This window comes from Solea solea, chromosome 1 (assembly GCF_958295425.1).
Source record: "Solea solea chromosome 1, fSolSol10.1, whole genome shotgun sequence".
Lineage (NCBI taxonomy): Eukaryota > Metazoa > Chordata > Actinopteri > Pleuronectiformes > Soleidae > Solea > Solea solea.
Genome location: NC_081134.1, coordinates 30,577,875 through 30,601,050, shown reverse-complemented (window position 1 = coordinate 30,601,050; position 23,176 = coordinate 30,577,875). Strand labels below are relative to the sequence as shown.

General features: G+C 41.4%; 3 protein-coding genes and 2 long non-coding RNA genes across 6 annotated transcripts; 1 reads left to right on the top strand and 4 right to left on the bottom strand.

Moving 5' to 3' along the window:
- The first annotated feature begins 1,857 nt into the window (after positions 1 to 1,857).
- Positions 1,858 to 2,327, top strand: LOC131470928 (uncharacterized). The gene is made up of 3 exons (XR_009241959.1): positions 1,858 to 1,920; positions 2,082 to 2,132; positions 2,242 to 2,327. It is a non-coding gene; the product is annotated as an uncharacterized LOC131470928 (long non-coding RNA).
- Positions 2,328 to 6,044: 3,717 nt separating this feature from the next.
- Positions 6,045 to 11,235, bottom strand: LOC131468630 (gamma-glutamyl hydrolase-like). Its single transcript, XM_058643119.1, has 9 exons — positions 9,160 to 11,235; positions 8,865 to 8,973; positions 8,653 to 8,703; positions 8,454 to 8,538; positions 7,465 to 7,603; positions 6,773 to 6,879; positions 6,603 to 6,693; positions 6,378 to 6,512; positions 6,045 to 6,284 (listed from the first exon to the last, which is right to left on the bottom strand). Exons 1-9 carry the CDS (start codon positions 9,209 to 9,211, stop codon positions 6,163 to 6,165), a joined length of 891 nt encoding a protein of 296 aa, XP_058499102.1. The 5' UTR covers positions 9,212 to 11,235; the 3' UTR covers positions 6,045 to 6,162.
- Positions 11,236 to 11,339: 104 nt separating this feature from the next.
- Positions 11,340 to 14,597, bottom strand: LOC131468621 (gamma-glutamyl hydrolase-like). Its single transcript, XM_058643107.1, has 9 exons — positions 14,427 to 14,597; positions 14,136 to 14,244; positions 13,963 to 14,013; positions 12,874 to 12,958; positions 12,308 to 12,446; positions 12,016 to 12,122; positions 11,838 to 11,928; positions 11,617 to 11,751; positions 11,340 to 11,504 (listed from the first exon to the last, which is right to left on the bottom strand). The coding sequence occupies exons 1-9, from the start codon at positions 14,518 to 14,520 to the stop codon at positions 11,383 to 11,385; spliced, it is 933 nt and encodes a 310-aa protein (XP_058499090.1). The 5' UTR covers positions 14,521 to 14,597; the 3' UTR covers positions 11,340 to 11,382.
- Positions 14,598 to 15,991: 1,394 nt separating this feature from the next.
- LOC131468618 (gamma-glutamyl hydrolase-like) lies at positions 15,992 to 22,620 on the bottom strand. The gene is made up of 9 exons (XM_058643093.1): positions 22,321 to 22,620; positions 22,079 to 22,187; positions 21,653 to 21,703; positions 17,682 to 17,766; positions 17,443 to 17,581; positions 16,671 to 16,777; positions 16,502 to 16,592; positions 16,267 to 16,401; positions 15,992 to 16,149 (listed from the first exon to the last, which is right to left on the bottom strand). The coding sequence occupies exons 1-9, from the start codon at positions 22,418 to 22,420 to the stop codon at positions 16,028 to 16,030; spliced, it is 939 nt and encodes a 312-aa protein (XP_058499076.1). The 5' UTR covers positions 22,421 to 22,620; the 3' UTR covers positions 15,992 to 16,027.
- On the bottom strand, positions 19,814 to 21,289 carry LOC131468639 (uncharacterized). Of its 2 annotated transcripts, XR_009241732.1 has the most exons (3): positions 21,232 to 21,289; positions 20,644 to 20,681; positions 19,814 to 20,204 (listed from the first exon to the last, which is right to left on the bottom strand). It is a non-coding gene; the product is annotated as an uncharacterized LOC131468639 (long non-coding RNA). The 2 variants fall into 2 exon arrangements; XR_009241731.1 differs by lacking the exon at positions 21,232 to 21,289 and having other exon boundaries at positions 20,644 to 21,043.
- Positions 22,621 to 23,176: the final 556 nt, after the last annotated feature.

Genomic DNA, 23,176 nt, shown 5'->3' with positions numbered 1-23,176 from the left:
TTTTCTTTCACCAGCAGTGTTGCCCCCTTGTGGTTAATCTACCCTCGTGAACATTCTTATGTCCTGGTTAGCTTCAACCAGCAAACAAAATGATTGTGTCAACTTTCTTTATACAGACTTTGGAAAGAATAAGAGTCATGTTAAAGCAGCCTATGGCAAGATAAACACAAACACACAGAGCACACTCACTGTGCATACACATGATGCAATTTTACATGATGTATTTCAATTGTTTAAGGTATATAGACAAAACTAGAACGTGCATTTCCGCAGAAAACGCAATTCATTTTAAAAATGTTTATTTAACAAAAATTAAACAAGCAAGCTGCTCCTATAGCTGATTGACCTTTTAAAAGGTCCACAAAACGTACAGCAGAACATTTACATTAAGCATTTAGCAGACGCTTTCATCCAAAGCGACTTACAAAAGAGGAATAAGCTACATAAAAGTAGTCTTGGAAAGAACTCCACTAGAAACAAACAGTGGACTGATAGAGGGTGAGAGTGCTGAGGTGGATCCAGGTGCAGAAGGAGATGGTGGGGGGGTGTTAGGGTAAATGCTAGGACAACAGAAGATGATCTTGGAAAAACAACTTCTACAACTACTTCTAAGAATACTTTTATGTAGCTTATTCCTCTTTTGTAAGTCGCCTTGGATGAAAGCGTCTGCTAAATGCTTAATGTAAATGTTCTGCTGGACGTTTTGTGGACCTTTTAGAAGGTCAATCAGCTACTCCAGCAGCTTGCTTGTTTAATTTGTAGTAAATTAACACTTTTTTTAAATGGGTTGCATTTTCTGCGGAAATGCACGTTGTAGTTTTTCTCTAATTATCTTACACACCTCAAACGATTTAAATACATCCTATAAAATTGTGCCATGTGTATGCACAGTGAGTGTGCTCCGTGTGTTTGTGTTTATCTTGCCGTAGGCTGCTTTAACATGGCAAGTATTTGTTATCATGCAGGGCCTGATCTCTTTTCAATGAATCCAAATAAGAGCAAAGTTAAAAATGAATTCATTTTATTTACAAGCACGTTGTCAAGGCCACCCTCAGACCTGACATCCTCCTGGTGTCGGAGGCAACAAAGAATGTAAGAGGTCACTGTGCCGTGGGACGAACAGATGGAGGAGGTCTTTGAGCGGAAGAGGGAGACACATCAGACAACGCTGGAAGGCAATGTGCTTGCCTGTGGAGGAAGGGTGCAGAGGCTTTGCATCTGAAGATCTTTCGTGACACACACACTCCACTCCACACACGCTTCCTTCTTGCGACACTTCCCTCGAGTGATGTTTTCCCTTATTAGAAAACATCCTCAGGTGCAAAAAAACGGGGAGGCGCCCAAACAAGGAGGAGACTGAGTTCACACAAACACAGATGTGCATTCCAACCCAATAGACCACACCATGCCTTAGTGAAGGTGTATTTATTGTCTTGCAGTCTGGTAGTTTGTGATGTGCTGGCTGAGGTTGTCATTAGATTCTTAGTCTGCCTGTGTGCATTGTTCCCAAGTGTAGCACAGTGGCAAGTACTGAACCAACTATTTTGGAAATATTTTGGGCCAGTGACACTAGGACGAGCAGCAAAAAGTAAAGTTCAGCAACATGTCTCTCCCGATGAATTCTTCACCCAAGAGAAATGACAGACCCATCATTGGTAAGTTTATCTTCTCATCTTAGGTTGTACCATGTTATGAACTGTCGTATGATGTAAATCGCCAGCTGAACCAACCTTTTTTATGTGTTGTCATTTTTCAATCAGAAAATTATTATGACAATTTTTTAATTATTTAATTAAGAAATTTTTTTTTTTTTTGGTATCTTGGCTCAAGAAGCTACTCATCCTAAACCAAACCAGATCAAATTTTAGCAACTCATGTGAAATTCCTGGAGACCGGAGGGGCAAGGGTTGTCCCTATCAAGTAAGCATCAGTTACGACCTGACTGCTTTACACACTGATGACACATATGGTGGTGCGCACTAGTGCAGCATCTCCTAGTTTGCTAGAATTCAGTTTAAAATAGTTTGTACAAAGCCCTGTTCAGGCATATTTGACTTCCACTTCTGTTTAAATGTGTACAGGATACACCAGACTGTGGAGGAGTACACGAGACTGTTCAACTCCATTAATGGGTAAATACATGTGCTGTTGTGAAACAATAACCTAAAATATCTAGTGTATAAGAATTAGAACATAACTTAACATTAATAACCTCTGACTTAATGTTTGTATTTTGTTTAGGGTCTATTTCCCAGGTGGACGTGTAAACTGCACCTCATCTGCTTATGCAAGGTCTGCAAAGATCTTTTATGACCTTGCTATTGAGGTAAGATTTATTAATATTATTCATATGTTTTTATACAAAGTCACAAGCTTGAAATGTTTTGGGGATTAAGGACAGAGATGGAAATGTACGAACAAGTAAAAACAGTATTTTGAGAACGGGAAATAGTGCCACAGGAAGTGCAGAGGATTAATAAGGAGGAAGTGAGGGCAGCTCTGGAGACAGTGAAGAGTGGAAAGTCCTGAGGAGATGTGGAAATGTCGAGGAGGAAGGCAGGAGGAAAAGGGAAGACCACAGAGAAGGTTCAGGAGAAGCCAAAAGAGGAGGAGGACCTGCTTAAAATATTTGTTGATGTAAAAAGGTTTCATCATTTTTGATGTTTCAGGCGAACAAGAAAGGCGACTACTTTCGACTACAGTGTTAGATGTTCAGCTGCCTTTAAGCGGCCAAAAAATAATCCACAATAAAAAAAGATGATTCAAAATCATTTGAGATGACAGCCCTTTCAACTTTTCTCACTGACTTGTTTCAGCATTTCCAACTGTTTCACTCTTATTCTTTCCAAAGTCTGTATAAAGAAAGTTGACACAATCATTTTGTTTGCTGGTTGAAGCTAACCAGGACATAAGAATGTTCACAATTAACCACAAGGGGGCAACACAGGTGAACAGGTCAAAGAAAAAACTACATTTTAATCAAAGTTTATGAGAAAGTCTATCTGTCAGATACTTCTACACACATTCACAGTTGAGTACACTATGTAATTTTGCTCTTGTACAATAGTGTTTATACGTCGGTAACTTTCTATCAACCAAATATGAGTTCAACCGTTAAGAGGTCCTGGACTTTTTTTTGACATTAAACATTAGTTTTTAGATTTTCCGATACAAAACAGTGGAGTTGTGTAAACATACTGGCCTTCAAAGGGTTAAAATTTAAAAAATATTATATGTTTTTTATATGTATATTTCAGACTGATGTAGCTTTAAAAGATTGACTAATTTAAAGTGGAAAAAATATGAATATATAATCGTTTTAGAACAGTTTTTGGGGACGTTTTCTTTTTTTTTTTTTTTTAAATCTCACACTGCCAAAAAAATAGCAATGCATCAAAATCACTGTTTCTGCCATCATTGACCCATCCCAGGGCCTAATAATAAGTATTATCAAATTCTCTTTGAAATATGTATTTTATGGAAATTATTTGTTTTCGATAAACAGTGGAGTTGTGTCAACATATTGGCATTTAATGGGTTAGAATTTCAAAAATATTATTAATATTTGATATGTATATTTCAGGCTGAAGTAGCTTTAAAAAAACGACTAATTTAAAGTGGAAAAAAATAATATATAACACTTTGACAGCAGTTTTTGGAAGGTGTCATTTTCTGCTGCCAGGAACAAATGTGTATGTTTTTAAAGAGACTCTGAAGGGTTAAAAATAATAGATATAATAATGTTATTATATTTTTTGCAATCTACTTGCTTCCTGTTGCCATTATACCTTTTAAAAAGGCAACATAAAAACTACATGGGACTAATTTATAGTAAAAGGAGCCATTGCAGAGAAGTATTGCCAGAGATCACAAAGAAAGTACTGAAAAACTAGAATGCACACGGGAGCTGCTGCAATAGGCTGCCATCTCGCATGAGCAAGCCATCTTCATCCGAGTTGACACCAGTGTGATTAGTTAACCCTTTAGAGTCCCTTTAAAAAAAAACATACTAATTTGTTCCTTCACAAAAACTGCTGTAATAATTGTATATATTAATATTTTTTCCACTTAAAATTAGTCAATCTTTTAAAGTTACTTCAGCCTGAAATATACATATCAAATATTAATATTTTTGAAATTTTAACCCTTTTAAGGTCAGTATGTTTACACAATCCACTGTTTTGTTGTTTAATTATTTCATGGTCCGTGTTGCAGTGCATCATTAATTTATTTTATCTGTCAGTGGGCGGATTTCTAACACCTGATAGGTTACCCTGCACATAAAGTCAACGCAAATCAATTCTCCATAATGGATTGATGCCGTTGGTTTAGATACTCTATCAAACTAAATTTTATTTACAACCACTAAAAATCAATGGCCCTTTCATACTTGAGTACATACTTGAGAAGTACTACTGGAGTACATACTCGCCAAGTACTACTGGAGTACATACTCGCCAAGTACTACTGGAGTACATACTCGCCAAGTACGAGATCTTGCAGCTAATTCCTTATTCTAATTCTTATTAGCCAAACTATAAATATGTCATATCTTAATACACAAACCACATTTTTGAATTCTAAATGACTAATTTCTCGCCTCAAATGATCTTAAAACTGCATTCCAGGACACAGAAAAACATTTATTTCAGGTTTATATTTGTTTTCTCTGCTGCTATGTTTCGGCAAAATGCATTCGGGGATACATGGCTTTCTCCAGGCATGCTACTTCGGACCAAAGCGATGAATCAGACTAGATCAGCGTTAGCCCCGCCCACTGACTTTGATGGGAGATTTTGACAGATAAAATAAATGAATGATGCACTGCAACATGGACCATGAAATAATTAATTAAATAGTGAAATAAATTAAATAAATAAAAATTGTATTTTAATTAATTAATGACACATTTAATTATTTAATGGTGTATTTATGTATTTATCCTAGTCGCTGCAGACAGGCCGATCGAGATATCTCCCAGAACGAGAGCTTGTCCTGTGATTGGCCAGGTACCTGGAAGTGACGTAATTGGTAGGCCAGCTCTCAGATACACAGCTCCCCCTTTGGCACGGTGGATGCTCTGCATCTCAGCAGCTACAACGAGAGTAGTTCTTCTTCTTCTGCGGTTGAATGTACGCAACCGGATGTTCCCGGACTAGTGCCCGCACCAGGAGGCGCTACGGTGGTGAGAGGAGTGGTGAGGTATACTGGTGACAACATCAACATACGGAAGTGCCGATCCGCTTCGCAGAGCCCAGGAAAACAATACAACCCTATTTTCTCTGAAACTTTAGGGTTTCATAAACGAGGTAATGACGCAGATACTCACACAAACGCAGCGTTAATTGGAGCTTCCGGTCTATGTCGCCTTTAATCAATCAATCAATTACACATTTAATGGGGTATTTATTTAATTAATTAATTAATTAATTAATTATACATTGAATTAATTATTTAATGGCATATATAATTAATTTATTAATTCAGTAATTAATGAATCAATTAAGTAATTAATTATAGATTTAATGGTGTATTTATTTATTTATTTAATTTCAGCACTTTCCGTCCTCCATACTCTTAAGGGTTAAACTCATATTTGGTGGATAGAAAGTTACCCCTTAAACTCGGCGGTCCCCTAATTGGGAGACCCTGACAGAGTTTGCGCAAACAATTTGTGAAGAAGGATCACGAAAAAAGTGAATCCTGAAAGAAAATATTTAAATGAGACAAACACAGCTCAAATAACAACTAAATGAATGAACTACATATCACTTCGTACTGCTGCGTCAACCCACTCTGCACTTTTCGCCGCATTTCTGGATCTAACGCTCCGAAACTATTGATAACACACTCCATACAGCTCAAATGAAAGAGACTCTGCTGTTTCCAACGGTATACGGCAAAGCAGTCTACGGCAAAGCAGTCTACGACACACACGCGATCTGGAGATCAAAGCCACAGAATATCCGATTTTTCAGCGCAAACAAAGCTCTGTCTGGTCAGACGGACTTCCTGTGTTACATTCAAAAGTCGAAAGGACTGTCAACTCAAATGATTTTGAATCATCTTTTTTATTGTAGATTATTTGCTGGCCACTTTAGGGCAGCTGAACATCTAACTAATTGTTTTGCTGTAATATTAACATTGTAATGTTTCAGCATATCAGCAGAAAAAATAAGTTTGCTCAAAGCCACACACAGGCCCAGTGTAAACAGTGGAGTAGTTGTATATCAGCGCTTTCCTTTCCTCCTCCTCTGATTCAAATCTGTGGAAGTTCTTCCTGGCTGCAGCAGGGAGAGGAAACAATTATTATTACTCTTTATTATGCAGCGACTGACTTCAAATAAAGCACCAAAATAATGCTGCACTCTTCGCACCTTCACCAACAAAGAACTCTGCCATGAGGAATGAGGTCTTGACTGCTGAGGGACAGTGTGCAATAACAGGATTTGACCATTCAAATGCATTTTTTTCTGGGTGCCACTGAACCACATAAATTGGGTAATCATACGCTGCAGAAAGGTGAACAAAGCATATGCTCAATTTAATTGTATGTTTTATTTAACTGTGTGCAGATAAATGTGATGCCACATTAAACTTACCTTCCAGTGTTGACGCAAACTCAACTTCTCCATCTGTATTCGTGTTAAGAACTTTGTAGAACTTCTTCAGTTTCTCATTTGAGTTGTAAGTCTGAAAGAAACAGAGGAACGTTGCTTGGTGGACAGTGTCTGACTGAACCATTTTCTAACTGTAATGAGTAATGACTTACAGATAATGCCAGACTCCACTTGTGCGCGTGTTGTGACAGCGGCTCATTAGTCAGATCTTTGATGATTTCATCTGGGAAGCCACTGTACAACCGGCTGTCTTTGGCATCTAGAGATGAGCATTCATGTTATAATTCCATGCATCCATCCATCCCTTTTCTACCAACTTAATCCTCGCGAGGGGTGCTGTGCCAATCTCAGCTGACATCGGGCGATAGGCGGGGTACACCTGGACAGTTCGCCAGTCCATCACAGGCCACATACAGAGACAAACAACCATTCACTCTCACACTCACACTTATGGTCAATTTAGAGTGTCCAATTTAGCTAATCCACATTTTGCATGTTTTTGGACTGTGGGAGGAAGCCGGAGAACCCGGAGAAAACCCATGCACACACGGGGAGAACATGCAAACACCATGCAGAAAGGCCCTTGTTCATACCGGAGCTCGAACCCGGGTCTTTTTGCTGCAAAGGCAAGAGTTCTAACCACTACACCAACCGTGTGGCTCATTTTATAATTCATACATACAAATAAGATCCAACTTTGTCACTAAAAAAAAAATCGGACATTAAAATTGATAAAATCTAAATTACAAATTAATTACATGTCCAAATCAGCTGTAACTGCTGCTAGAACATCAAAAAGTCTCTTTTGATAAGTGATAGATATTAAGACAAATCCATACCATACCCTCAGTGAAGGTCAGAGGCATTAATGCATTATTTGTCCTGGTCTCTGTCAATAATTCTTCTCCGCATGTCAACATAGTCATGCTTTGAAATCCTAGACAGGTGCCCCACACAGGAAAGTAGTCGCCTCTTTGGTTTGCCTGAAACATCACAAACATTATGAAACCATAGACATCAACAAACATTTCAAGCTGGTCCTCTTCTTCATTTCGCTTCCCCTGAACCTTCTCTGTGGTCTTCCCTTTTCCTCCTGCCTGGCAGCTCCATCTTCAACATCTTTTGTCCAATTTAATCACTCTCACTATTCTGTATGAGACCAGACTATCTTGACCTTGTCTCTCTTACTTAATTTCCAAACCGAGCTGTCCCTCGAATATGCTCATTTCTAATCGTGTCCATCCTGGTCAGTCCCAACGAAAATGTCAGCATCTTCAGTTCTGCCTCCTGTCTTTTACACAGTGTCACTGTCTCCAAACCATACTTCATGGCAGGTCTCAATTCTGTCTTTTAGAGCTTGTCTTTCACTTTTGCTGCCATCCTTCTGTTTCACATCACCCCTGACACTCTTCTTCACCTTGAACCCATCTGCCACTCCAACTGTCCTCATACAGGTCCTGCACCACCTTCACATACTACTCTGCTACCCCACGCTCCTTCATACCACAGTTCCACTCTTGGCACCCGATCATAAGCTTTCTCTAGATCCACAAAGACACTTCTGACCTTCTCTCCTTGTGTTAAACTATCTTGACAAAAGTCCATAGCTTTCTTCTCCTCGACATTTCCACATCTCCTCAGGACTTTCCACTCTTCACTGTCTCCAGAGCTGCCCTCACTTCCTCCTTATTAATCCTTTGCACTTCCTGAGGCACTATTTCCCCTTCTCAAAATACTGTTTTACTTGTTAGCACATTTCCATCTATGTCCTTAATCACTGAAACATTTCAAGCTTCTGACTTTGTATAAAATCATAATATTAATAAATCTTACCTCAATAGCAAGGTCATAAAAGATCTTTGCAGACCTTGCATAAGCAGATGTGGTGCGGCTTACACGTCCACCTGGGAAATAGACCCTAAACAAAATACAAACATTAAGTCAGAGGTTATTAACGAAATGTGATGTTATGTTCTAATTCTTATACACTAGATATTTTAGGTTATTGTTTCACAACAGCACAAGTATTTACCCATTAATGGAGTTGAACAGTCTCGTGTACTCCTCCACAGTCTGGTGTATCCTGTACACATTTAAACAGAAGTGGAAGTCAAACATGCCTGAACAGGGCTTTGTACAAACTATTCTAAACTGAATTCTAGCAAACTAGGAGATGCTGCACTAGTGCGCACCACCATATGTGTCATCAGTGTGTAAAGCAGTCAGGTCGTAACTGATGCTTACTTGATAGGGACAACCCTTGCCCCTCCGGACTCCAGGAATTTCACATGATTTGCAAACATGTGAGATGTCTGGTTTGGTTTAGGATGAGTAGCTTCTTGAGCCAAGATACCTTTAAAAAAATAAAAACATGGCAAGTTTTAATAATTACATGTAAAAGTGAAACTACTTTTTACAACAAGTAATATTTTTCTGATTGAAAAATGACAATACCAAAAAAGGAGGTGGTTCAGCTGGCGATTTACATCATACGACAGTTCATAACATGGTATAACCTAAGATGAGAAGATAAACTTACCAATGATGGGTCTGTCATTTCTCTTGGGTGAAGAATTCATCGGGAGAGACATGTTGCTGAACTTTACTTTTTGCTGCTCGTCCTAGTGTCACTGGCCCAAAATATTTCCACAATAGTTGGTTCAGTACTTGCCACTGTTCTACACTTGGGAACAATGCACACAGGCAGACTCAGGAATCTAATGACAACCTCAGCCAGCACATCACAAACTATCAGACTGCAAGACATTATATACACCTTCACTAAGGCATGGTGTGGTCTATTGAGTTGGAATGCACGTCTGTGTTTGTGTGAACTCAGTCTCCTCCTTGTTTTGGCACCTCCCCGTTTTTTTGCACCTGAGGATGTTTTCTAATAAGGGAAAACATCACTCGATGGAAGTCGCAAGGAGGAAGCGTGTGTTGAGATGAGTGTGTGTTTTCACGAAAGATCTTCAGATGCAAAGCCTCTGCACCCTTCCTCCACAGGCAAGCACATTGCCTTCCAGCGTTGTCTGATATGTCTCCCTCTTCCGCTCAAAGACCTCCTCCATCTGCTCTTCCCATGGCACAGTGACCTCTAACATTCTTTGTTGCCTCCAACACCAGGATGATGTCAGGTCTGAGGGTGGCCTTGACAACATGCTGTGGAAACTTGAGTTGCCTGCCTCGGTCCACCGTCAGTTGCAAGTGCTGTGCAGTGTTGAGAAGTCCTGATGTTCCTTAAGGTGTTCTTTTTGGCTCCTCTCCAGCATTGATGAAGCTAATGGATTGCTTCATGAGTTTGGACCTTCAACAGTTAGTGATATCGCTACAGATGCTCTCTGCGATGGTTTTGAGCACCTGGTCATGGCGCCAGCGGTATCCGCCTTCCCCTAGAGCTTTTGGGCAGCAACTCAATAGGCTCCCCTTTCTTCTTCAACACCGAACCTCTCGACTGCCATGCACACTATGATGGTTGTCATGGTCTACAGCCTCTTCTCCACATCCCCTTTGGCTGTTGCTTCCAGCACCACATCCTCATCAAACGTCTGCTACTCTGATGTTTTAGAGGCTTGAGGCCACTTGATCCTTCTCTTTTCAGATGTCATGTCCATTGCTGTTGTTTGTTAACCTTACATCTGTCCAGCTGGGGTGCTCATACTCCCGGGGTCCTCCTTTGCTTTTTCTGTAGCTTGTTTGGGTTCTCCTTTACAGGCGGTGCGGGGTAGGGATGCTCACCCATGCCACCCCAGTTAGCGGTCTCTCCAGTTGTCACTAAAGTCTTCCTGGTTGTCAACCAGCCCATTCCTGGCAGTCACAGGTTTCTCCAGTCAAACAATGTTATGAAACATCTTCTGATGCAAAGCCAGGGCACTTCATCAGTGATCATCAGTTTTCTTTTTGTAAATAAAATTAATTAATTTTTAACTTTGCTCTTATTTGGATTCGTCAAGAAGAGATCAGGCCCTGCATGATAACAAATACTTGTCATGTTAAAGCAGCCTATGTCGAGATAAACACAAACACACAGAGCACACTCACTGTACATACATATGACACAATTTTACAGGATGTGTTGATATCATTTAAGGTGTATATGATAATGAAATCCACAAAACAAGCGAGCTGCTCCTAGAGTAGTTGATTGACCTTTTAAAAAGTCCACAAAACACACAGCAGAACACAGGACAGGGATGTCCCATAGACCACCCTGGCACCTAAAAAGCAAACGCCTGATAGGTGTACCAACCAAAAGATTAAACAGAGGAATCAAGTGGTAACCTGTAGTGATGTCATTTAAAAGATGTTGGACTCCTCATGATTCAAGATCAGTAACGGCCTCATGCATACATGGCGGCCTATTGCAGTAGCTCCCGTGTGCATTCTACTTCTTCAGTACTTTCATCATTACTTGTCTGCAATGGCTCCTTTTACAATAAAAACTTCCCATGTAGTTTTTATGTTACTGTCTTTAAAGGTAAAATGGCAACAGGAGGCAAAAAACGAGTTTTTTGTGTTGCCCCCTTGTGGTTAATCTACCCTGGTGGACATCCTTATTTCCTGGTGAACTTCAACCGGCAAACAAAATTATTGTGTCAACTTTCTTTATACAGACTTTGGAAAGAATAAGAGTGAAACAGTTGGAAATGCTGAAACAAGTCAGTGAGACAAGTTAGACAAGTTGGACTTTCAACTCAAATGATTTTGACTCATGTCAACTCGTGTTTCACTGTTGTATTAACATTATAATGTTTCCAGGATATCAGCAGAAAAAATAGGTTTGCTCAAAGCCATACACAGGCGCAGTGTAAACAGTGGAATAGTTGTATATCAGCGCTTTCAGCTCCTCCTTCTCTGTTTCAAATCTGTGAAAGTTCTTCCTGGCTGCAGCAGGGAGAGGAAACAACACCAGACATTAACATCAAAAACACTTTTTTTTAATTGTGCAGCAACTGACTTCAAATGAAGCACCCAAGTAATGCTGCACTCTTCGTACCTTCACCAACAAAGAACTCTGCCATGAGGAATGAGGTCTTGACTGCTGATGGACAGTGTGCAACAGCAGGCTTTGTCCATTCAAATGCATTTTTTTCTGGGTGCCACTGAATCGCATAAATTGGATAATCATACGCTGCAGAAAGGTGAACAAAGAATATGCTATAATGTTGTGTTTTATTTAACTGTGTGCAGATAAAGGTGATGCCACATTAAACTTACCTTCCATTGTGGACACAAACTTAACTTTTCCGTCCGTATTCGTGTTAAGAACTTTGTAGAACTTCTTCAGTTTCTCATTGGAGTTGTAAGTCTGAAAGAAACAGAGGAAGGTTGCTTTGTTGGCAGTGTCTGACTGAGAACCTTTTTCTCATCGTAATAGTAATGAGTAATGACTTACAGATAATGCCAGGCTCCACTTGTGCGCGTGTTGTGACAGCGGCTCAGAAGCCAAATCTTTGATGACTTCATCTGGGAAGCCCCTGAACATTGGGCTGTCTTTGGCACCTAGAGATGAGCAATAATGTAATAATTAATTTATGCAATAAATTAATGTTTCATCATACATTTATCCAAAGACGGCCCACTTTTGTCCTGCAACAACCATCTGACATTAAACTTAATAAACACTCTCCTAAAATGTCCAAAAGTCTATTTTTTGATAAGTGATAGATATTAAGACAAATCCATACCATCAGTGAAAGTGAGAGGCATTAACACATCCTTTGTGTCAGTCACTGTTAGTAAGTCTTCACCACTTGTCAAAAAACACAGTATGTGTAATCCTAAACAGGTGCCCCACACAGGAAAATAGTCGCCTTTCTTGTTTGCCTGAAACATCACAGACATAATGAAACCTTCGACAAACATCAACAAACATTTCAAGCTGGTCCTCTTCTTCTTCCTTTAATCGGTTAATCACAGTGTCACCGTCTACAAAAAATGCCTGCTAGCAGGTCTCACTACCTTTCGTAGACCTTAGCTTTCATTTTTGCAGCTATCCCTCTGTTAGACATCAACCTTAGCACTCATTTGGTTGCCCCCTGGTATTTATCTTACCCACTTTCACTGCCTCTAATCCTTGAATCTTCAGCGTAGCACCTGTCTCACTGTCCTGAGGAGACATCCTGAGGCACTAGTTTCTCTCTCTCTCTCATTTTCCTCATTCATGAGCTCATCAAAGTACTCTTTCCATCTTCTCAACACACAGTTTACTTGTTATCATATATTTTTTTTTAAAAAACAACAACACATTTACCTCAATAGCAAGCTCATAAAAGATCTTTGCAGACCTTGTATAAGCAGATGAGGTGCGGCTCACACGTCCGCCTGGGAAATAAACCCTGAACAAAACACAAACATAAAGTGAGAGGTTATTGACAATACATGGTCATGTCCCCCGAGGTGTCCTGTGGGGAGTAGTCCTAGTGTAAGGGGTGGACAGCTTATTGCTACAGGTGGTCTGATCTCTGTACTCAAAGGAGCTTGGTTCGCATTGCTGGCAGTGATTCAGACTCATACCCAGTAAGAGATGTTCATAATTTTTATGTACAGGATTTCTAGGTGCAGCAGGGTGATGGAGGATGTCAGGTTTAAGGAACCAGAGGATCCTGGCCCTGCATTTTGCAGATAGCATGGTCCTACTGGCTTCATCAAACAGCGACCAGCTGAGTGTGAAGCAGTTGGAGTGAGGATCAGCACCTCTAAATCTGAAGCCATGGTACTCAGCCAAAGAAAGGTGGATTGCCCACTTCCCCAAGTCCAGAATTTTAAGTATCTCGGGGTCTTGTTCAAAAGTGAGGGGAAAGTGGAGTGAGAGATTGACAGGCGGATTGGGACAGCCTCTGCAGTGATGCAGACGCTGTACCAGGGTGTAGATAGGGTGAGGAGAGTGGACAGTCGGCCAAGGCTCGGAGTCGAGCCACTGCTCCATCACATCACGAGGACCCAATTCAGGTGGTTCAGGCATCTAAGTTAGGATGCGCCCTGAACGTCTACCTGGGGCGGTGTTTTGGGCATGCCCAACCAGAAGGAGGACCCAGGGCAGACCCAAGACACACTGGAGAGATTATACCTCTCGTTTGGCCTGGGAACGCCTCAGTGTCCCACCAGCAGAGCTGGGTGAGGTGGGGTGGTTGGGGAGAGCAGTGTCTGGGCCTCACTGGTCTTGTGACCTGTACCCGGATAAGCGTAAGGAGTGGACTCCTGTTAGAGCCATTTTTGTTCAGTTGCCACTACACCTCTCCGTGGATGTGTGTCAATAAAGGTGAGAAAATGGCCAATATTCTTCTAATTCGTATACACTGGCTCTCGAAGGTAAGTGTTTCACAACAATTTAATTATTTACCCATTAATGGAGTTGAACAGTCTCTCGTACTCCTCCGCAGTCTGGTTTATCCTGTACAAACCAACAGAAGTGGAAGTAAGTCAAACATGCCTGAGGTGTTGAACAGAAAATTATGAACTGATCCTGCACTAGTCATCAGTGTGTAAAGTAGTCAGGTCATATCTGATGCTTACTTGATAGGGACAACCCTTGCCCCTCCCGACTCCACAAATTTCACATGATTTGCATAAATGTGAGATGTCCGGTTTGGTTTAGGATGAGTAGCTTCTTGAGCCATGATACCTTTAAAAAATAAAAACATAGCAACTTTTAACAATTACCAGTAAAAGTGAAACTCCTTTGTTAAAAAACAAATATTGCATTCTAAATGAAAAAAATGACACCAATAAAGGGGTTGGGTTTGTGGCTGTAGCATAATGGTTAGCTTAACTCTATTTGTACAAAACATGACAACATTAACTTACCGATGATGGGTCTGTCATTTCTCTTGGCTGAAGACTTGAACCTCAACTGGTTTTTAAACATCACACTTTTCGCTGCTCGTCTTAGCGCCTCCATTGATCCGGCTCCTGAACACTCCTGTTCAGATACAGCTAAAGCATTCGCCTCGTGGTAAATGCCAGTGTGCTACACCTCGGAACAATACGCCCAGGCAGACTCAGGAATGTCACAAACCCTCATACCACATCTGCCCAACCCAACTACTCCCGCCAACACATCTACTCATTCAAACTGGTTACAATGAATTGGTTAATCCTCCAAAACGGGTCAACAGCTTTAATCTCACTGCTCATCCAAGATCAAAATATCCTGTGTTATACCCTGTAAAGTCCAGGGGATGATGGGAGTAACAGTGTAAAAATAAGTGGGAAATTTTAAAGTTGGAGAGGAAGAGACAAAACTTTTTTTTTTTTTCAATGTTTAGTATTTTTTATTAAACCAAAGTGAGCTGCTCTGAGAGTAGCAGCTTTACTCACAAAAGGAGAAACAAGACACCATTAACCCCCAAAACAGGCACCAGTCCTAGGCATCTGTGGAAAAAAGTAGAACATACAGTAGAACGCAGGATAGGGATGTCCTGCACTTAACACCCACGCTACATAAAACAATTGGCTGATGCTTCTGGTCTTCAATCAGTCTAAAAGAGCACACGTCACCCCTCTGTTCGTTGAGCTACCCCTAGCCGCCCGCATTAAATTCAAATCACTGATGCTAGCCTACAAAGCGCTTCATGGGTCTGCTCCCACCTGCTTAAATTCTCTCCTAAAGGCTTATGTTACCCCTAGACTACTCTGATCAACAAGGTTTGTCGCCTGGCGCCAGTGCCAACAAGACAATCCAGACTCTTTTCGTGCATTCCAAGCTGATGGAATGACCTACCAATCGCTACAAGAACAGGGGACGTCCCTGTCTATCTTCAAGTAGCTCTTGAAGCCCCAGCTTTTCCAAGAGCATCTTCTGTCCCAGCACTTACCTTACCCCCCTACCCTGCACGATCTCCTTCTGCACTTGGATCCGCGTCTGCTACTCTCACCCTCTGTCAGTCCACTGTTCCTACCTGGTGGAGTTCTTTCCAAGGCTTCTTCTTCTTATGTAGCTTATTCCCCGTTTGCTAAATGCTTAAATGTAAATGTGTAACAACCAAAAAATTTAACCTAAGAATCAAGTGGCAACCAGCCTCATGATTCACAATTTGGCGTCACCTGCTACCAGCTGTGAATCACACCGCTGTCCACCCGAACATGTCGTACTTTTTTCCTCTAAATGGGAACGTAATTTACAAAACAATTCAGTGATTCAGTGAAGATAACCTGAAACTAGCCATAGAGACTAACCCTTTTGGAAAATGATAACTGACAAGCTTCAAACAGAAAACCGTTTCTATATAAGGTTGGACATGCTGAATCAGTGAAGTGATTCAGTAACTTCAGTAACTGTTGAGTGAAGCAAAAAAAAAAATAGACATTTTATCGTTTTTGATTCATATTTTTTTGGGGGCCACTTAAAGGCAGCAGAACATAAAGGCAACATTTAACACTGTTTTATTGTAATATTTCCATTGTGATCAGCAGAAATAATAGGTTTGCTCAAAGCCAGACACAGGCCCAGTGTACACAGGAGAGTAGTTGTATATCAACGCTTTCCTCTCCTCCTCCTCTGATTCAAATCTGTGGAAGTTCTTTCTGGCTGCAGCAGGGAGAGGAAACAATAACATGACATCAACATCAAAAACTCTTTTTTTATTGTGTAACGACTCACTATTTAAAAGAAGCCAAAAAAATAATAATGCCGCACTCTTCGTACCTTCGCCAACAAAGAACTCTGCTATGTGGAACGTGGTCTTGACTGCTGAGGGACAGTGTGCAATAGCAGGCTTTGTCCATTCAAATGCATTTTTTTCTGGGTGCCACTGAATCGCATAAATCGGGTAATCATACGCTGTGGGAAAGGTGAACAGAGAATATGCTCAATTTAATGGGATGCTTTGTTTGACCTGGAATGGGAGCAGATACTGTATGTGATGTCACGTTAAACTTACCTTCCATTGTGGAAACAAACTCAACTTCTCCGTCCTTATTCGTGGTCAGAACTTTGTAGAACTTCTTCAGTTTCTCATTTGAGTTGAACGTCTGAAAGAAACAGAGGAAGGTTGCAATCTTTGACGTTTTTTTTTTGATGGAAAATCGTAACAGTAAGGAATGACTTACAGATAACGCCAGACTCCACTTGTGTGCGTGTTGTGACAGCGGCTCAGAGGCCAGTTCTTTCATGAGTTCATCTGTGAAGCCCCTGAACATCGGGCTTTTTTTGGCATCTTGGAGATGAGAAATAATGTTATAATTTATACTGTAGTAATATTAGGCCCCAAGCACGAATGGCAGGGGCTGAAATGGCGCCTGGCACAACTTTGTGCGAGGAACCTATTGTTTTCCTTTACATTATTAGTATATCTGTGGATTTGCTGTCATTTTTGAGGGGGTTAACAGGCATAAAAACTCTTGAAACTTTGCATGGAGGTCAGGTCTGGTGAAAATGCGATATGGGCATAGTTCCCGGACATGTGTGGCTCAAGGGCTCTAAAGTGCCTCCCTAATGTGAGGCAAAACTGAGTTCCATCAATTTCCCGAAACTTGGCGGGAAGATGTTATAGACCAAGATGAACAAAAAAGTCGACCGTAACCATGGCCTCAACTCAATATGAAGTCGGCCATTTGAAATTTTGGTGTCCATTTTGGCGATTTGCATCCTACGTAAATGATCGTGCCAATTTGTACTCATTAAATGATGTTAGCATTAAAACTCAGCAAACATTGCTACTTCCCCATCTGGTAGTCTATTCATCATGCTTAGATAGCCTTAACTTTGGAGATGAGGTCGTTCAGTTTCAAACCCGAGATAAATTACTTTTGGATTACAGTAAAGATTTAAACCTGCCTCTGTATGAACAGGTTATCGTACATATCAAGACAAAAGCCATACCATCAGTGAAGGTCAGAGGCAATAATACACCCTTTGTGTTGGTCACGATCAGTAAGTCTTCTCCACTTGTCAGATAAGACAGCATGTGTAATCCCAGACAGGTGCCCCACACGGGGAAATAGTCGCCTTTCTTATTCGCCTGAAACGTCACAGACCGCATGAAACCTGGTGCAACATTAACAGACTCAAATTTCAAGTGGGTAACTTGTAAAAAGAAAAGAAAAAAGACGTAAATTTACCTCGATAGCAAGCTCATAAAAGATCTTTGCAGACCTCGCGTAAGCAGATGACATGGGGCAAACGGGTCCGCCCGGTAAGAGGACCCTGAAATAAACACAAACATAACGTCAGAGAGGAAACTTTGGCCATGTTTGTTGTTGGTCTTCATGAAAGCAGAATGTTGTGTCCGGCTCTGTCAAGCAAAACTATCAGACCTGACTAAGGGGACATTCATTTCTGTGTATACACCCACAGGACAGGGTGGTTGGAACAAGAAGCATTTCTTTTGACAGGATGGCAAAGGAAAAAGTGGGACAGCCAGGGAGATGAAGAAGGTGGTCAGGAGTACTGGAAGTCTCTCGAGAGAAAAAGGCTTATCATGAGTTGTGTAAGAGACACTCTGGAAGGAGACAAAGACTTGTATCGATTGGCTAGACAGAGAGACGTGGGAAGGAGGTTCAGCAGGTTAGAGTGATTAAGGACTTTGAGGAGCTGATGAATGAGGAAAATGAGAGAGAGAGAGAAACAGAGCGAGAGAGAGAGAGAGAGAGGAGGACAGATGGAGAGGAACTTGTGCCTCGGGAAGTGCAGAGGATTAGTAAGGAGGAAGTGAGGTTCAGCTGTGAAGAGAATGAGTAGCGGAAAGGCAGTTGGTCCAGACGACATACCTGTGGAGGTATGGCGATGTCTTTGGTCCAGATTGTTGAACACAATCATGGAGAGCAAGAAAATCCCAGAGGAAGGGAGACATTAAGGAAAAAAGTGAAGATCAAGTGGGGAGTGGCAGAGAAGTATGCGAGGGTGTTAGCAGTGGTGAGATGAAAGTGGGATTACGCCAAGGATCAGCTCCGAGCTCGTTCTCGTCTGCAACTGTGACAGACAGGTTGATAGATTGTAATCTGTGGTGAGAGGAGAGGACAGGTGGAAGAGAACCTGGAGAGGTGGAGGTTTGCACTGAAGAGAGAGGAGGATTAAAGGTTAGTAGAGCTGCTGTTGGGAGGGACCAGGATGGACAGGATGAGAAATGAGCATATTCGAGGGACAGCTCAGGTTGAACGGTTTGGAGAAGTGAGAGAGTCAAGGTCGAGATGGTTTGGTCACAGGCAGAGGAGGAGGGACAGTGATTATACTGCACAGATGATGTTGAAGATGGAGCTGCCGGGCGAGTTTTAATTTAACTTTGTTGTCGTCAGTTACACAGATGTGTGTAAATTCTGTTGAGAGCACAGCAAATGGAAAGCAAAGCATATTCTTGCACAGCGGCGATGGAGAGAATTCTGTTCCTTTATTGTTCAATCAAATAGAATAGATTTGAAAACGACCATTTTGCTTATAAATCAGTCCTCTTTGCTTGCAAATTCTAAAGTTTTGCTTGCCAATTCAACTGCACTCAATGGGCGGGGCCTTCGCTGGTGGATGAGAGAAGAGTTTCTATTGGTTGCTTTGACCTGGCTCTATGTCTTCCGCATTACACCCACTTCTCCCTTGTGCTGTGCTGCTTGGAGGTAAGACTGTTGCTCTGGAAACGTTTCCCATAAGTAATACATTGCGCTATATATCGTTGGCTACAGCCTGCCGTACATTCACAACAACAACAACAACAACACATGTAATGAATTATAATGCCCTGCTGCTGCAAGCACACTGATGAGGGAGTGAATTACAGGGAGGCGTATACAACCTAGGGCTGTGATTTAAACATTTAGTGTTGCATGGTACTCGCGGTGCCAAAACGTCACAGTTCCTACACAACAGTACTACCGTGGATTACCACACTACCGCTGAACGCGGTGCCAGTTTCCACTGTGTCGCGGGTTCTCACTACAGCTGTTCTCATGTCAACAAACACACGTGACGAATCATTGCACACATTCACGCACATATTTCTAACCAGCCAGCATTACTGGTCTATACAGGAGCAGCTGCGTCAGACGGTCCGACTTAAATGACACTGAATGATGCTTTTGACCTCAGAGATGTAGAATGTGTAGGCTATAGAAGAGAAACGCACATTTCAGCACCACTGATCTGTATAATCAGACCAAAAGACATGTCCTGTGATTTTAAGCCTCCTTTCATAATTAATAGAGGCCGTTATAATGTAGGCTTATGTTATGTTCTGATACAAAACATTCAGATATTATGAGCCCTCAATGATCATGCTTTACTTTAGTTTCATGACTGAAAGGATAACTGCAAGATCACAAGTCCAGGTAGGCTTTACATGCACATAATATGTGTTGTCATTGTGGTGGAAAGTGCAGTATTGTACAGCTATGATTTCAAATGTTTTTTGAAATAAAATAAAGTGTAATACTCTGAAGTCTCTTTTTTGTTATGTTTTGTTATATTATTTGTCTTTCTTGTTGCAGGAATCTATGCGACAGCAGCTTCTGTACAGAGTCTGGGACAGACTGACTTAGATCCAAGTAAAAAAAAAAAAGGAAACATCGAACAGCTTCCATATCTTCACAGCCTTGGCTGTAGGCATTTGACCTCTGGAGAGTGCTCTTTTCTTGCCTCGGAAGAATCCAGGGAAAGACCTGTGTGATTGTAGAAAAGTAATGTTATTAGTTCCAACTTAAAGTAAGCCGACTGTCAAGCCCCATGCACCACATCCAAGTACCAGAGAAAATAATACAGATACACAAATTAAACCACACAACCCAAATCAGCAGCTCCATCATTGCCCTACCATCATGGCAATTCAGGTAATTTGTTTTACCTGAATAATCCTATACCATTAATGGTGAAATGTCTACAGTAGAAACAATGTAGAAAAAGTAGTAAAAATGTACAGTGTTAAAAGCCTAACTTGGTCATGTTCCCTCCACATGAAGAGAAGAGACTGATCCTGATAAAATGCATGTAACGTGAAAATGTGCATGGATGCAAAGCTGTCCAACTGGTCATTTCAGTTTGGACTGAGAGTCGCTGAATCTGTCCCTGTCCCTGACAGAAACAAATTAAGCTCTGACTTACCCTGGCTTGTGACTGCTGTTGGTTTTTCCATTCTGGCACTAAAAGAAAAACGGACATATTACTTTGACAGTATTTATGTAACATTGCATAACAATAAAGGTCGTGGTCAATACAAAAAACAACAGCGAATGGCGATCAATGTTCCCAAGGATTCTGTAGATCCATTCCATAATATAACAAACACATACATCTGAGTTTGGTAATGTGCTTGAATGTGTTCAATGATTCGTCACGTGTGTTTGTTGACATGAGAACAGCTGTAGTGAGAACCCGCCGACACAGTGGAAACTGGCAGTAGTGTGGTAATCCACGGTAGTACTGTTGTGTAGGAACCGTGACGTCTTGGCACCGCGAGTACCATGCAACACTAAATAAATGTTTAAATCACAGCCCTAGGTTGTATACGCCTCCCTGTAATTCACTCACTCATCAGTTACTCTGTTCATGTCGTGACTAGCAGAGACAGCAGCAGCAGGGCATTATAATTCATTACATGTGTTGTTGTTGTGAATGTACGGCAGGCTGTAGCCAACGATATAAAGCGCAATGTATTACTTATGGGAAACGTTTCCAGAGCAACAGGCTTACCTCCAAGCAGCACAGCACAAGGGAGAAGTGGGTGTAATGCGGAAGACGGAGCTGGAGCCAGGTCAAAGCAACCAATAGAAACTCTTCTCTCATCCACCAGCGTAGGCCCCGCCCATCGAGTGCAGTTGAATTGGCAAGCAAAACTTTAGAATTTGCAAGCAAAGAGGACTGATTTATAAGCAAAATGGTCGTATGTTTTTACTTACAAACAATAGTTTTGATTGAAGTTGAAGAAATATGTTCTCACATATTTTTTTTTCTCAATTGCAACCTGTTCTGTTTCGATCTCAAAACAACTATTTTTTTGCTCTCAAATCTCTTTTTTGGTTTCAAATCTGTTCTATTTGATTGAACAAGGAGCAGAATTCTCTCCATAAGCGGCCCGAGGATTTAACCATTTCACTTCGACGCAATTATTTACCCGTTGATGCAGTTGAACAGTCTCTCGTACTCCTCCACAGTCTGGTTTATCCTGTAAGAAACGTTAACAGGGAGTAGGAGTGCAAAGTAAGTTAAGATAAGTTTAATTAATCCCCTTAGGGAAAGTATTCCTCTGCATTTGACCCATCCTAGAATTAGGAGCAGTGGGCTGCCACACTGCGCCAGGGGGAGCATTGGGAGTTGGGTACCTTGCTCAGGGGTACCCCAGCCCTTTTTGGCCGGGTGGGGATTTGAACCGGCAACCTTCCGGTTACAAGTCAAATTCCCTTTGACCCAAGGGGACCCCCGTGGGACCCCTTTCCCACGGGCTGCCCTAAAACCTTCTGACCTTCTTCATGTACCACAAGTCGCTTACGCAGAAATATTCTGAGAATGCAAAGTCGTCCGACAATGAAGGGATACGTACATGACAGGGACAACTCTCGCTCCCCCCGACTCCAGGAATTTCACATGAGAGGCATACATGTAAGACGTCCGGTTCGGTTTGGGAAAAGTAAGTTCTTGAGCCATGACACCTTTGATAAATAAAAGCATAATCATACAATTTCAACGTTTAAACTATGGCTCAAACTTAGCTGAATTTATTTATTTCTTTTTAATATGGAAGTACCTAACGTGGTGTGACATAAGACGACAACATGCACTTACCGACGACGGGTCTGTCATTTCTCTTGGCTGAGGATTTAAATCGCAAACACAACTGGTTTTGGAACTTGAAGCTTCTCACCGATCGTCTTAGCGCCTCCATCGACACAACACGTCCGCTCAGATGCAGCTAATGATTCCAAGAAGAATTTCCACAGCATTTGGTTCGGTTCTTGCTTCTGTGCTACACTTCTGATGCCAATCACACACCCAAGCTGAGTGTCGGGAATGTAACTATGCCCTCAAGGTAACACGCGGCCCAGACCGGTTCTTCATGACAACCACGCAACGTAACAGCCGTTCACTGTGGTGCAAGTAAAGACATTAACTCATAGGTCAAACCAGGCAAGGTTTTGTACCCATAAACCAGAGGAGTTCCAAAAAAAACATGAATTACTGGCAAACACAAAGACTATGTCAACCTTCTCTATATTTTAGATACTTTATTAATCCCCTTAGGGAAATTATTCTCTGCATTTTGACCCACCCAGCAGTGGGCTGCCACACTGAGTAGCGCCTGGGGAGCAATGGGGGTTGGGTACCTTGCTCAGGGGTACCCCAGCCCTTTCAACCTGGTGGGGACTTGAAGCGGCAACCTTCCGGTTACAAGCCAAGTTCCCTTTCCACTTGGCCACGGGCTGTCCTGTGGACAGAACAACAGGGAAGACAGGTGTGTGTGTGTGTGTGTGTGTTACCTCAAAACAAACACTGGGAAAAACACCTGAAACTTTTTCTTTTCCTTCTTTTATTAAAATATATAAAAAAGATAAAATAATCAAGACCTGGGGAGATAAAATGATGCACCATGAAAGGAATAGTTAAAAAATGCAGTCATGTTTCACCATATCTTTGCAAGAAA

Bases quoted from the DNA above. Each gene is read 5' to 3' on its own strand.
- LOC131468621 (XM_058643107.1), bottom strand. From the start codon at position 14,520: ATGGAGGCGCTAAGACGAGCAGCGAAAAGTGTGATGTTTAAAAACCAG. The intron at 14,014-14,135 runs GTAAGCATCAGA...TGGTTTGTACAG, and splicing joins GCAAGGGTTGTCCCTATCAA to GATAAACCAGACTGCGGAGG. The intron at 11,752-11,837 runs GTAAGTTTAATG...ACCTTTCTGCAG, and splicing joins GTTTGTGTCCACAATGGAAG to CGTATGATTATCCAATTTAT.
- LOC131468618 (XM_058643093.1), bottom strand. From the start codon at position 22,420: ATGGAGGCGCTAAGACGATCGGTGAGAAGCTTCAAGTTCCAAAACCAG. The intron at 17,767-21,652 runs GTAAATAATTGC...TGTTTATTTCAG, and splicing joins CTGTTCAACTGCATCAACGG to GGTCCTCTTACCGGGCGGAC. The intron at 17,582-17,681 runs GTAAATTTACGT...GTGACGTTTCAG, and splicing joins TTTATGAGCTTGCTATCGAG to GCGAATAAGAAAGGCGACTA.
- LOC131468630 (XM_058643119.1), bottom strand. From the start codon at position 9,211: ATGTCTCTCCCGATGAATTCTTCACCCAAGAGAAATGACAGACCCATC. The intron at 6,694-6,772 runs GTAAGTCATTAC...TGTTTCTTTCAG, and splicing joins AGTGGAGTCTGGCATTATCT to ACTTACAACTCAAATGAGAA. The intron at 6,513-6,602 runs GTAAGTTTAATG...ACCTTTCTGCAG, and splicing joins GTTTGCGTCAACACTGGAAG to CGTATGATTACCCAATTTAT.